Source organism: Sebastes umbrosus, chromosome 20 (assembly GCF_015220745.1).
Source record: "Sebastes umbrosus isolate fSebUmb1 chromosome 20, fSebUmb1.pri, whole genome shotgun sequence".
Lineage (NCBI taxonomy): Eukaryota > Metazoa > Chordata > Actinopteri > Perciformes > Sebastidae > Sebastes > Sebastes umbrosus.
In genome coordinates, this window is record NC_051288.1 from 3347667 (window position 1) to 3361757 (window position 14091).

The 14091-nt window shown below is 39.7% G+C and overlaps 1 protein-coding gene across 1 annotated transcript in view; it reads right to left on the reverse strand.

The window, feature by feature from the left end:
- Window positions 1–13427, reverse strand: part of LOC119479899 (urotensin-2 receptor) — an 80235-nt gene extending 66808 nt beyond the window's left edge. Inside the window, exons 1-3 of the mRNA XM_037755879.1 lie at window positions 12854–13427; window positions 8772–9487; window positions 3473–3851 (exon numbers count right to left, since the gene is read on the reverse strand). Coding sequence (XP_037611807.1) covers window positions 3474–3851; window positions 8772–9485 — 1092 coding nt within the window. The 5' untranslated portion in view covers window positions 9486–9487; window positions 12854–13427 and the 3' untranslated portion in view covers window position 3473. The remainder of the gene's footprint in view (window positions 1–3472; window positions 3852–8771; window positions 9488–12853) is intronic.
- Window positions 13428–14091: the final 664 nt, after the last annotated feature.

Here is a 14091-nt window from a genome sequence, read left to right on the forward strand (position 1 = left end):
CATTTATTCTCAATTAATATCGCCATGATTATTTTATTTTTGTGTCACAGAGAAATATTTAAATCTTGATATCATTAAAGTTTCATTTTCAGAAAGAAACTAAGGAAATCTTTGTGGTAAACAAACACTGGTTAGGTGAAAGAATGAGTACAGACAGTTCCACTGCAGTATATGGAAGTCCCCTCTTTGATAGGTAGTCCCCTCTTGGCAATTTCTTTAAAGGTCCCATATTATGCTCGTTTTCGGGCTCATACTTGTATTTTGTGTTTCTACTAGAACATGTATACATGCTGTAATGTTCATAAAAACCTTTATTTTCCTCATACTGTCGGCCTGAATATACCTGTATTTACCCTCTGTCGGAAACGCTCCGTTTTAGGGCAATTAGAGGGAATTGCGATGAAATTGCAACAGAATCGTGTTGCTAGGCAACAGCTTTGGTCCATGTGTACTTCCTGATAGCTGATGACATTCACATACACTGCGACCAGGAATAAACTGGGACACATTTAGAATGTTTACATTTAAATCTGTGTAAATTTTGTATATTTGTGACATCACAAATGGACAGAAATCCTGACAGCTTGTTTCAAATGCAGAGTTTCTGAATACGGGCTGTGTGTATTTCCCAGTGTATTGAGAGTTTTGATACTTTCACAGTATTTATTTAGGACTTAAGCCTGCTTTATAATAAAAAAACATGAAAAAAACACTTTTTTATAATATGGGACCTTTAAACATTTTTTTTAAAAAGCACATTTGCATTAATATTCTGAGAAAAGACCTTAAAAGTAAATTTTCTGTAAACATTATTATTTTATTTTTTTAAAATGACCAGAAACAGAGATCCTCACTTGATTAGAGTAGCATGATAGCTCACTGTTGGTAATGTTTGTGTATGTGTGTGTGTGTGTGTGTGTGTGTGTGTGTGTGTGTGTGCGTGTGCGCCTCTTCTCCCCTCACCCTGCTCTTCACCGTCCGTTCCCCTCCGCTGCACTATGATTCAGAACTCCAGCTTCCTCTGCACGGAACATTTGCGACCGACATCTAAAACCCATTAAATGTGGCTGGAGGAAACATAAATACACAGGCAATATTTGTATATTGCAAGAAGGTGGGCATTTGGTGATAGTTCAAAAAGCAATATATATGTATATATTCAGACTTGATACAGATTCCACCCAATATAATAACAGGATTGTTAAAAGACTCAATTCTTTCAGTTAAAAATCCAAATAAATCTGACAAAAATATAAAAATGAATAGGAAAGGAAACCTTGAGAATAAGGATCCTTGAGGCGATATAAAAATAACAAGTTTACAGGATAATATTTCAGTCATAGAGTTACTTTATAGCTTTCTAGAGGCAGTAGAAATTTCATGGATAATACTCCACATAATGAGAGGTTGAGTTGAGCTAGAAAATCAGATTTTGACGTTATTGTAAATTTTGATACTGTGCATGTAGAATAAAGTGTTCCATGAATAATGTATTTGTTTTACTTTGAGAATCTAGTAATATTCATAAATATATAACAATGGTATCAGTACAGATATATGAGCATAGAAGTTAATTTTTTTTACCTTTGGGAAAAGTGTGTGAAAATAATCTAAGATCTAATTTGTCTAAACAATTTAAATCATGTTTTTTTCTATTAATTACTAACTTAACATAAAACTTACATAACTACATATTATTAAATATAATTATGACGTTCAAAAGTGGTGTAATATTTACATTTGATCAATAACAGCTACATAGCTTGTCAGTTATCAGAATCAGAAATACTTTATTGATCCCAGAAATTGGGGCATTACAGTTGCTCTTATAGAAACATAAAGAATTGTAAGAAAATAGGTGCTGCGAGCAGCATCGCTGCTAGCCAGCGGTGAGGGCTGAAAGCGAGAGGCGGAAAGCTCACTACCCACTACGCCTACACAGTAGACGCATCACAACAGCCATTGAGACACACAAATTATAATTATAAATTATGTCCATAATGCTACAATATTGTACATAATGCTACAGTCTAAACACAATATATGTAAAGAAATATAAGTAAGTAATACAATTTAAAATATGGAATTACAATATATGAAATATGAAATATGTACAAATATTTACATTAAAACGTGCAATGGCTATAATTATAGTAACATCTAAACTGCTAAGGCACGTCTGAAAATGTTCGATACCCGACAGACGACATAATCTATAGCAGTTTAAGCTAGCATTAACTATTAGCTTTGTGTTGTGAATACGTTCCAATGAAAATATATTTTGTCTTGGATTACGTTCGCTTTTGACGTATCACAAATAGGTTTGGAATTATAGTCCGTGGAAGTCCACGTCGGGAGGAGCTTTGGGTGGTGGATGGGTTGAAAAACACTGGATTTCAGCCTGGGTGGAAATCCAATGTTTACGTACGTAAACTAAGTAAAATATTTTCGTAAAATAAGTATGTAAACTAAGTAAAATATGTTCACTTATTTTAATTTATGTCCGTAACTTCAAATATAACAAACGTAGTTATTTTAAGCCAAACCATGATGTTTTTTCATGAAACCTAACCAAGTAGTTTTGTTGCCTAAACCAAACCAAACTAAGTCATTTTGTAGCATTTCTTGTTTTGTTTTGTTTTGTTTCAATTTACAACGTTATCCGCATGTAAAACTGTTCAAAACTACATTTCCCTCAAAACGTAATGCAGTTTGATTCTAGTTCTAATCACAGCAGTATAGTCCCAGGTGGTGACCTAACTGCCATTATGACATCAGGATTGACCAAGATAGAAGATTTGTATTTATTTATATTTTTGATTGATGTACAGGCTTAGAGTTAAATGAAAATGGATTGTTTTTCTTCTAACATAGAAATCGTTTTTCCTTTCCATTCATAGCTATTGGCTGAACTAACTCATGACTCATTCATATCAAATTGAAATATGAGTCTCATTCACTCGTGCTTTGCGCCCCTCGAGACAATTCTCGGAAAAACCGTTGGCACAAAAAGTTTATTGACAGATTCCCAGTGCTGTCCTGAAAGTTTTGGATTTCCCATGCAATTGAATATTTATTGTTGCTGAACATGTTTCATCAGCTCACCCAGTTCCATACATAAACAATCAAGAGGCACCACTTGTGCCAATATGGACATGTTTACACTTCATACCAGGAAGTAGGAATCAGACGTGTTTTCAGAGGGGCCAGAAATCAATGCCATCTGTAATCACATAACCAATCAGAACCAGCCTTTCCTCAGATAGAAAAACTCCAACAAAGCTGCCAAGTCTAAAGCATCCATGCTGGCGTCCAAGCTGTTGATGCACAACAGTTAATAGAAAGTTGGAAAAAATAGCAGGAAATTACTGCAATACTAAGCTGTGTTTAGGGAAAGGATGTAGTTTAGAGACTGTCATTCTTTTGGTTTTCTGATCAACCAAGAAAATCAGTCGGAAAAATCTGCTCCTACCTTACAAACTGCTGTTATGTGCTCGCAGGGAGGCCGTGTGTGTGAGCATAAAGCTCTCAGTACACTGCTGGCTGCTGGAAGATGGCGACCTGCGTGGCGAACGCTGGAAGCGGCTCCTCCTGTTGAAGTAGCTGCCAGCTGTCCAGGACCGCTTGTGCTTTCTCAGGTACTCCTTGTAGTTCTTAGTGAGCAGCGTGTACAGAAACGGGTTGATGCAGCTGTTGGAATACGTCAGACACGTGGTCAGATAGTTGATGTTGCGTTTGGCTTTGGTGGAGAGGGACAGTGAGGGGTGGAACTGGCACAGCAGCTGCCAGATCCAGAAGGGCAGGAAGCATGCCCAGAAGAGGAGCACGATAGTGAAGATCAGGTAGAGCACCTTCAGGGACATAAGAGATAAACCATTAATGAAAATAATTAATGCACCACATAGTTTTGGATAAATTATTAGATTAACTCTATGCATGAATATCGCCAAACTACACATAGATAAGTACAGTGTAGAAAAAATGTTTTTGTCTTTTTGAGAGGGCTCTCCTGTATTCACATGATGAAATTTGTGTGTGAATGTTGTGAAGCAGCTTTTCAGGTGTCATTTAATGCCAAGTCATTAACGTGAAACGTTGCGGTCAGCAAAACCACTCTGGTTAGGTTTAGGAAAAACATCATGGTTGGGCTTAAAATAAGTATGTAAGTAAAATATGGACGTAAACTAAGTAAAATACGTACATAAACTAAGTAAAATACATAGTAAACTAAGTATAATATGTACGTAAACTAAGTACAATACGATCATAAACTGAGTAAAATACATACGTAAACTAAGTAAAATATATATGTAAACTACTGTAAGTAAAATACGTACCTAAACTAAGTAAAATACGTAGTAAACTAAGTACAATATTGACGTAAACTAAGTAAAATACGTACATAAACTAAGTAAAATACATAGTAAACTAAGTAAAATATATACATAAACTAAGTACAATATGTACATAAACTGAGTAAAATACATACGTAAACTAAGTAAAATATGTAAATAAACTAAGTAAAATAAGTACGTAAACTAAGTAAAATATGTACGTAAACTAATAAATTAAGTACGTAAACTAAGTAAAATACGTAATAAACTAATTAAAATATATACGTAAACTAAGTAAAATAAGTATGTAAACTAAGTAAAATACGTAGTAAACTAAGTAAAATATATTTGTAAACTAAGTAAAATACATACGTAAACAACATAACACAAGTACGGAAAACACATCACAAACGTCACTAACGTAACTTAAAAATAACTCAAACAACATTTCCTGTGTTTGTTGGACCCATCCAACTCCACTCCCATCCGTCTTAAGCAGTCTCTCAGATTTTTTTATCCTACGTCACTAGCTCTGAGTGTAGCATATTTACATGGATGCGTTTACATTGCTGTCAGTACAGACTACATGGTGTACACTTGTAACAAATAGCACACCCTAATGAGAACATATGGCGATCGTTACTCCAAAAAGCCCAAGCTTATCACATCCTCCCATGTCCCAGTGCGATCACAGCCAGTGCTCGAAAGTTACACACAGCACTGGTGGGAGGGACAGAGAGTATTAATCATTAATGTAGCAAGTAGCAGCACTTTGGAAAGTCGGAGTCTGCATTCTCTCTTGCTCCAAGGTACAAGTGAATCCTATGAACAGCCTTTAATGCAAACTGAATGGCAGCATTCGCCACATTGTTAATCACACAGATAAGATAAAATGAACCCGTCTTAAGACCCAATATGAAGCAAATTGGAATGTTTTTTGAGCAGAGAACAAGAGGGGAGTGGAAAATGACAGAATGCTTTAAGCAGAGAGACAAACTGATGCGGCTAGTCATACGGCAACGATTTATCTTTTATGATGAGTTTTGTTGGCAAACCCTTACCCAGACAGAAGGTCATACAATTGCTGGGAGAAAGAATGCCACCAGCCTACTGTATGAGCTACATGATTGGACCCCTCCCTCAAGAGGTGGTACACTCTCCATGAGGAGTATGACTGACTCAACAGTCTTGGTGAGTGGAATGTCTTTGGCGGTAGTTTGTTCAACTGCGTCTTGCCTAGCTTCCTGCCTATTCATCAGGCTCTGCCTGATGGATGTGTCTGGTTCCATCTCCAGATGCGTTGCAGACAAAGTCCGCAGAGGGAGAAGGTTGGATGGATGTTGGATGGGTCAACAAAAGGTCAAACTTTTACACAGGAGATCGCTGTTCATTTCCTGCCTCCTCCTGACAATTTTTTTTTAACAATGACCACGATCATTCCCCAATCTTAGTTATTTTTACCCAAATGTGATCTTTCCCATACCCTAATCTCTATAAACAGTAGTAAATCTGTAGGCAACAAGACAAGAATTTAGCATCGGAAAGGTCCTGGTTTCCGTTTGTAGTCCGAGTAGTATTGACCAATCACAGGCTTTAGTTGAATGCAGGTAAACAGTCCGTGTGGAGAGCATAAGAGGCGGGTTGCATTGTCTGAATGCAATTTCGGAACCCATCGGCTACCGTCTGATGATGATTTTGCTTTTTATTGGTTTAAAATGAGCTTGTAAACTGGCTGCTTGTGAAACAATCCAGTCGCACAGGTCTCAACTCCTAGTCCAGTCTCGCAACTCAAGTTGCTAATCGGACTGTAAACAACGAGCAGCGCACGGATAAGTCTTGATATCTGCTGGCTACACTGGAAACCCCAGAACTATAGCCCCTTTGCCCCCACAGGCTTAGCCGTCATTAGACCGATAGCCGATGTGTTCCAATCTTGGAACCCTTTCAGTTTATCCTAACCAAGTAGTTTCAAAACCTAACCAGTGATTTGTAACGGTTCTGGAAGAATGTAGTTCGTTGTTTAACTTGGGGGAATGGTTGGGTTTGGAGTAGGGTTGTCAGATATGGCTGAACATATACATGCAAATATTCACTGCATACATCTTTGAAGATGAGCGGTAAAGCCCAAAAATCACTATTAAGGTCTTTACAAGGGGAGGGCCCCGCGATAAGATATTATCATGATACTTAAAGTGGCAGTAGGCAGTATATTTTTGGCATCATTGGGCAAAAATTCCATAACAACCTTTCAGCATATTGTAATTCAAGTGTTCTGAGAGATAACTAGACTTCTGCACCTCCTAATGGCTCTGTTTTCAGGCTTTAAAAAATCTAGCCCGTGACGGGAGACTTTGACCAATCACAGGTCATTTCATTGAGAGAGCGTTCCTATTGGCTGCGCTCCGGTCATGTGACCGTAACTTGGCGTTCCTTCAACAGATTTGACAATGGCGGCGGCTTCACAAACGTTCGCATTTTACGGCTAAACAGTACACTACAAGATTATTCTGAAAACATTTGAGGCGAGAAATAGGCATTACAGTAACATAATATTGATTCAGATTTGATCAGCGCTGCCTAATTTGACCGTTTGGTCGGCGTTCGCGAGTGATTGACGGCCAGCTCTCATAGACAGCAGCTGGACAGCAGACCTCAGATCAGCTCTTACTGCTTGTATACCTTCGGTCTGTGAAATCTTGCAGATGCCGTTAGGAACACCAGAGGACACCGGAGGACACCGGAAGACACAGAGGCACATGATTTTTTTCAGGTTACCTCTTTCATGTATTACTGTCAGGAAATAGCGACCGTTTTATAAAAAAATAACTTTTTTAATCATATTTGCTCCAATCTCGCCTATTTCAGTGTTATCAGCTTTAAGTTACGTTACATTCTTATTTTGATTTGAAACATTTTTTGATAAGCTGAGTATGGTGATGGGATATATTAGAATTTATTACCTTTTTTCAACTGCAAATGATGCAGCTTGTCAACATCTGTTTTATCTAATAAGATATAGTTTTCACTCTGTTCATCTCTGAGTATTCATTCACATATCTTGAGGTCAGACGTCAAGCAACCCCTTTGAAAATGGCCGTGCCAGTTTTTTCCTCACCAAAATTTTGTGCAACTTTGGAGAGTTATTTTGTGTTCTTCCTGACAACTAACAAGCTAACATGACATGGTTGGCACCAATCGATTCCTTAGTTTTTCTAGTTTTTAATGATACCACTCTAGCTTTAAGACTGAGCCCAATCTTTCAGACCACAAATAAAGGCATCAACCAATCAAGTTGTGCGAAACAGGTTGAGTTGCGCCTATATTTGTAAAACAACAACACAGAGGCCCCCCGGAGTCTGAATCAGGACGGCAAACTTTATTACTCCTTTCAACCTTGACAAAGGCAGTGCAGGCCAGATCCACTCTTTCCGTTCTTACCTTTCACAATAAAAGCTCTCGATGTATTATACTGACAGGCGAGTGTTTTGCATTTTTCTGTAAGTTACTCGTCACGCCTCCCGGTGTGTAAAGGCCTTTAGAAAGCAAGCTTGTGTGAAATAGAACCACTTGTAACCTTTGAAATCAACCTGGTCTCACGGGAAGGGCTTATAAATACCACGACATTACGCAGACATTCTGCGTGTCATGAGGACGCATTTTAGCCTTTTTCGTGTGTCATTTGTACACCACGCAAATGTTCACAGTTAGGTTTAGGCAAGAAAACCATTTAGTTAGGTTCAGGCAAAAAAACACTCAGCTAAGTTCAGGCAAAAAAAAACACTTAGTTATGGTAAGGGAAACGATTGGGTTTAAAATAAGTAAGTAAACTAAGTGAAACACGTACGGAAACAACGTAATACAACTACGGAAAACACGTCACAAACGTCAATAAACAAGACTCGGTCAAAACCGAGTATCTGTCTGGACCGTATATGGTCAGTATGTGAATTTGTGGCTAAATTGTTACACAAATGGTCATGTCTATAATGTTTTGTGAACAGTTTTTTTACACTTATATCTTAATATTTGATTGAAAGACAACTTATAATGAAGCATTCAGTAATAGTAAATGATAACATTTACTAGTCAGTATATTATACATTTTATACAAGGTGAAAAGGTATTAGCATGACATACAGTATGCAAGGTTCAAAGTATTTAATTTTTTTATTAAAGCATGTGTATCAAAAGCATCATATAAGTGGTGTGGAACAATATATACATACTGCGAAAGTTTATGTCATCACTGCTGCTGTATTTATTCCTAGATGGAGTGTTAATGGAGCAGCTGCAATGTTAGCATAGCCTGGCACTGCTCGATCCAAACTCCATTCAGAAAAATCAAGAAAGAAAAAACACCTTGCACATTATCGTGGCATTTATACGCTTTATCGTGCGAACGGGCTGTTGACATACACTATCTTGTGATGCACTGACCTTTTGATTGGGAAGCTTCTTTGTCTGTTTGAAGGTTTCCGTCTGTGAGACCCAATAAGTGCGAGCGAGCTGGATGTAGAGATAGCCGATGATCAGTCCCGGAGCGACGATGCTGGTGCAAAACAGGAAGGAGATGTAAACCTTGTAGGAGAGTGGCGACAACGTGGGCTGACACATAGCCTTGTTGCCCAACTTCGTTAGCTGAATGCTCACGATCATTGGCAGGGTGAGAATGAGGGACGCGGCCCAGACCAGCAGAGCAATGGCCTTCCGGTAACTTTTCGACCGCTTGACCGTGTCGAGCGGCTTGAGCACCGCGAAGTAACGCTCCGTGCTCATGATTGTCAGCGTGAAGATGCTGGCGTGCATGGTCAGGAAGTCCATGCTGATCAGAATCCGGCACCCTGCGTCCCCAAAATACCACCCCTTCAGGAAGTGCGTGCAGACGACGAAGGGTATGGTGAGAAGATACAGCAGATCTGCCAGAGCCAGGTTTATGATGTAGATGTACATGGAGGCGGCAGTCCTCATGGAGTGGCACATGACCACCAGGGTGTAGATGTTCCCCGAGACTCCGACGAAGCACATGATGGAGAGGATGATGCCGATGGTGAAGGTGGCACCTGAGTCCTCATGCCCGTTCAGAGGGGCGTCGGTGGCGTTGGCGCCCCTTTCCACGAGGACTCCCACAGGCTCCATGGACACCGTGGTCATATCTGGACACGTGGGAACAGAAACGTAACGGGTGAGGCTGGCAACTGTACAGAAAAATTTACATTTGGTATCCAACCATTGTTGAATTGGATCTTACATAAATGGGAGCTATTATAATCAGAGAAAAAACTATACTGGCCTGTTTTATTCAATTCATAATCTCCTTTTGTAACAGAAGAAGTCATCAGGGAAAGGAGTTAATGAGCTTGCATTCAATGCAAAGCTGCTTTTCAGGCTCCATGTCCACTAGTCATATTTGCCAAATCGGACTGCTTGCATGGTTGCAGAGGTGGAGACCTACCGTGACAAAACTCACTCACAGTGAGGAAAATGAAATCCTCGTGGCTGGGAAAGCAGCTCTAATAATAGCTTCGAGCTCATTCAATTTTTATTTACAGTAATATAAAACACCACAAAGTACGTTCTTGTAAGTTTACAAAAGCTTTCAGATGGCAGCTGTCTGGAGTGAATGTGAACAGGAGTGCCACAGTCTGATTCAAAGAGGTTTAAGAAACAAGAAACACAATTTGGGCTATCCCCCTCTTGGTCGATTAGTCGACTAATCGGTTAATACACGATATCAGCCCGATTTTAGCCCGACACGGCTGTTTTAGGGAATCGGGAACGATAAATGAGTGTCGTATGTTAAAATCAATCTTATCTCGTGTAGTGTGTCATAGTACACGGCAACCGCCCCACGACACCCCGAGGAAAAGTCTAGCCTGTCAGTATTTTTCTCTTGACACGCCTCGTGTGACAACACTCCAACAACGTTTTCCTTTTGCGTTGACCAATCAGGTGCTCTCTCCAGCGCGCAGTCGTAGTCAGGTCACTCGGTAATAAACAAACATGGCGAAAAGGAGGAGGGATGCCGAGTTTGCTGCTGTCAGGCGGGACAACGAAACTGACTGAAGTATGGACAGCCCGTACCGTCCTCTCTGTGCCACCCAGGAGCGCATCCACATCCGTTTTTTCTTTCTTTTCGCAACACAAGACCGCCAGCATCACACACACAATGCTTCTGTCACCATGATTGACAGTTGCTTCAACCGCCTCCCCGATGATGTCTGAACTCGCGCGCAATCGTGTAATACGACGTGCCGTGATTGGTCATGGTCATACGTGTAGTCTTGCCAGTCACCCGACCAAGACACTGCAAGAGTTTATGGCGCTGTGATCGTTAGATCTGACATGGCGACCGTCGTCAAAGACAAAAATATTGTGTAGTCTGATCACGGCATTAGTTGACGAATGCTTCTTTAGTCGAATGGTTATTTTTTTATGCTTTTTTCACGCTGAATGACTTTATTTACAAGAAACTTATGAGCACATCTCTGGTAAACACCAGATTTAAAGTGGTGCTTTTGTGTTTTAAAACTCAATTTTACAGATCTATCTATTAAATCAACTAATCGATTAGTAGACGATGAATTTTTTTGGTCGAGGACAGCCCTAAACAAAATGACAGCAACATATTTGGAAAGTTGCATTTTGATCATTTAAACCTGCAGTAAGCAGCTTGTTTTTGGCATCATTGGGGGAAAAATCCATAATAACCTTTCAGCATATTGTAATTCAAGTGTTCTGAGAGATAACTAGACTTCTGAACCTCCTCATGGCTCTGTTTTCAGGCTTTAAAAAATCTACTTTGACCAAAATCGACTTTGACTAAAATCGACTTTGACCAATCACAGGTCATTTCAGAGAGAGAGAGTGTTCCCATTGGCTGTTCATTCAACGGAGGCAGCTGTCAATCACTCGCAAACTCCGAAAAAAACGGTCAAACCAGGCAGCTCTGATCAAATATAAATCAATATTCTGTTACTGTAATTCCTATATGTACTGTTTAGCTGTAAAATGAAAAAGTTTGCTCTGGCTGGTGGGCGGTGCTTGGTATTTCCTCAACCGATCTCAACACCTAACTGGGTCACAAATTTTCTCATTTTACAGCTAAACAGTACACTACAAGATGTTTCTGAAAACATTTGAGGGGAGAAATAGGCATTACAGTAATAGAATATTGATTCATTTTTGATCAGCGCTGCCTAGTTTGATTGTTTGGTTGGAGTTCCCGAGTGATTGACAGCTGCTCTAGAGGCGGCAAGGCTCCAGCTTGGCTCTGATTGGTTGTTTTCCTCCGGTCTGTGAAATCTTGCAGATGCCGTTAGGAGGACACAGAAGCACATGATTTTATTCAGATTACCTGTCTCATGCACTACTGTCAGGATATAGTGATCGTTTTATAAAAACAATAATCATATTTGCTCCACTTCTACCTACTGCTGCTTTAATGCTGACATAATTAGCATATCTTATAGCGAAAGAATTTCCCACTGAAATGTTAGGTATCCTTATTAGGGTTGCACTGATCCGACTTTTTCAGTCCCGATACCGATACCTGGTTTTTGGGTATTGGCCGATACCGAGTACTGCTCTGATACCACTGTTTAATCAATAAGCTGTATGGAAGTGACTGGGGATCATCCTTTTATGTTCAGGCTTGGCTTAAACATTGCTTTCCTAACTAAACTAACTGTAACAAAAATAAATACTTAGATATATTTTAACTTAATTGTTATTTATTATTAAAATAATAAATCGTACACCAGCAACTTGGTAAAAAAATAAATATATTATTATTATTATTTTCTTTATTTTCATCACAAACAGACAAAAAAACAAAAACAAAAAGTAACATCTACAGACAGACTCACAAACATACCAACCACACATACAGAATAATAATAAAAAAAAAAGAAAAAAAAGAAAAAGAGACACCTTTTAAATGCAGCAACAAATTGGTCAAAACAAGAAATTTAAATTCCAGTATATAATGTATACAGCATATAAATATAGAATTGAATTGAATAGATCGGCTTCATTGTCACAGATATCCGATCCAGCTATACGAGTCAGTATCGGCCCTGATATCCGATCCGGTATCGGTAATTGGTGCATCCCCTAATACTTATTGGGTGATAATCTATCTGAGTGTTAATTACGCCATCAGAATGTCAGAGCACTGATGACTAAATGCGTCCTCACTCTCTGAGAGCATCAGGCAAAATGATGCAAGCTTTTGGGATGCATGCATACATAGGAGCGTATGTTGATGCAACTGTTGAAGGAACGCAGAGAACTTTTACCCGGTCACAGAAGTCACCCTTTGTCCAGTGTAATCCCAAAATGTCAAGATGCAGACCGAAATTGTGACATGTGCTGTTCCTAAAGCACCAGGGACAGGCTTAATATTACATTTCAGTTCTCACTAATAGACCTGTGTGCTCCACTAAGCACATATGTATGTAAATGCACCTTTGAAGAAACAATTACATCTGCGCATGCAAGTGAATTACACACAGTCTTACCTGGACTGCCTCCCAGGACAGAAGGGTTCAGCACTCAGCTTTGGTTCCAATCAACCATGCTTTGTCTCACTTGGCTCCTCCAAACTTCGCACTTAATGCAAAAATTGCCATAAAAGTCCCAGAGTATTTGAGAGGTGAAACACACACAGGTGGAACAAAAGGAAAGTCCAGCAGTCTCAAGGGGAGTAAAATAACCTAAATGAGTCTTCCACTACAACTACAATCCCCCCAGCAAATAAACCAATCCAAAGATTCAAAAGGAAGGTACACTGACAGCTTTAAAAGTTCTCTTCCATTCCCTCTCTACCCTTTGTGCACCTTGGTAGCATCCAAACACTGCCAGCTGTGACATCGGCAGCACAGTGATTTAATTTAGGAGAAAAAACAAGAGAACATCAATAAAATGATGAGAAGTGAGGATCACATTAAGCTACAGCTGGTTACGGAGAATCCCCCCCTTTGACTGAGAGAGAGAGAGAGAGTGCCAGAGGTAGAGATGGAGCAAGAGAGGGTAGAGAGAGAGAGAGAGAGAGAGGGAAGCAGGATTGTGTTGCTGGGGAGGAACTCACAGCCCAAAGTGGGAGGGAGAAGACGGAGAGAACAAGCAAGAGAGAGCTATGCCGGAAATGTGTTCCGCTTTCTCTCTCTCTCTCTCTCTCTCTCTCTCTCTCTCTAACCTCTGTGCCATCTATTTCCATGCAATGGGGGAGTGTGTGATATGCAACAGTAGGGACTAGAGACCCATTTACACAGTGACAGAACAACCCCGCTGACACGAACGCACACGCAGTATAAATCAATAGCTAAAAAGAAAGACAGCCAACACTCCCATTTGTTCCAGCGAGGTGTACCCAGTATCAGTTATTTTCAACGGATAGTGTCAGCCAGGGTCAGTGTCACCAGTCACCACTTGCAGCGATTCACCTTTAAGCACCGTCATCAAACATCATCTGCTGCAGGGCAGCCGAGCCAAGCTAAACAATGCGTTTGGCCTTCTGCTGCTGCTGCTCATACGAGCTACAGAGGGACATTTATATACAGGCTCTTAAATGAAAAATAGTCATACAGCAATGTGGAAAAAACGCCTCTGGAAATATTTTGATGGCATATGTTTTTGTTTTTAAGGTGAGTTCAGACTGAGGGTGAAAATGATGCATATAAACTAGGGCTTTCAAAGTTTGCAAATTCGTTTTAACGCCACTAATTTCTTTAGCGCAACTTGCAATTTTTAATTAACC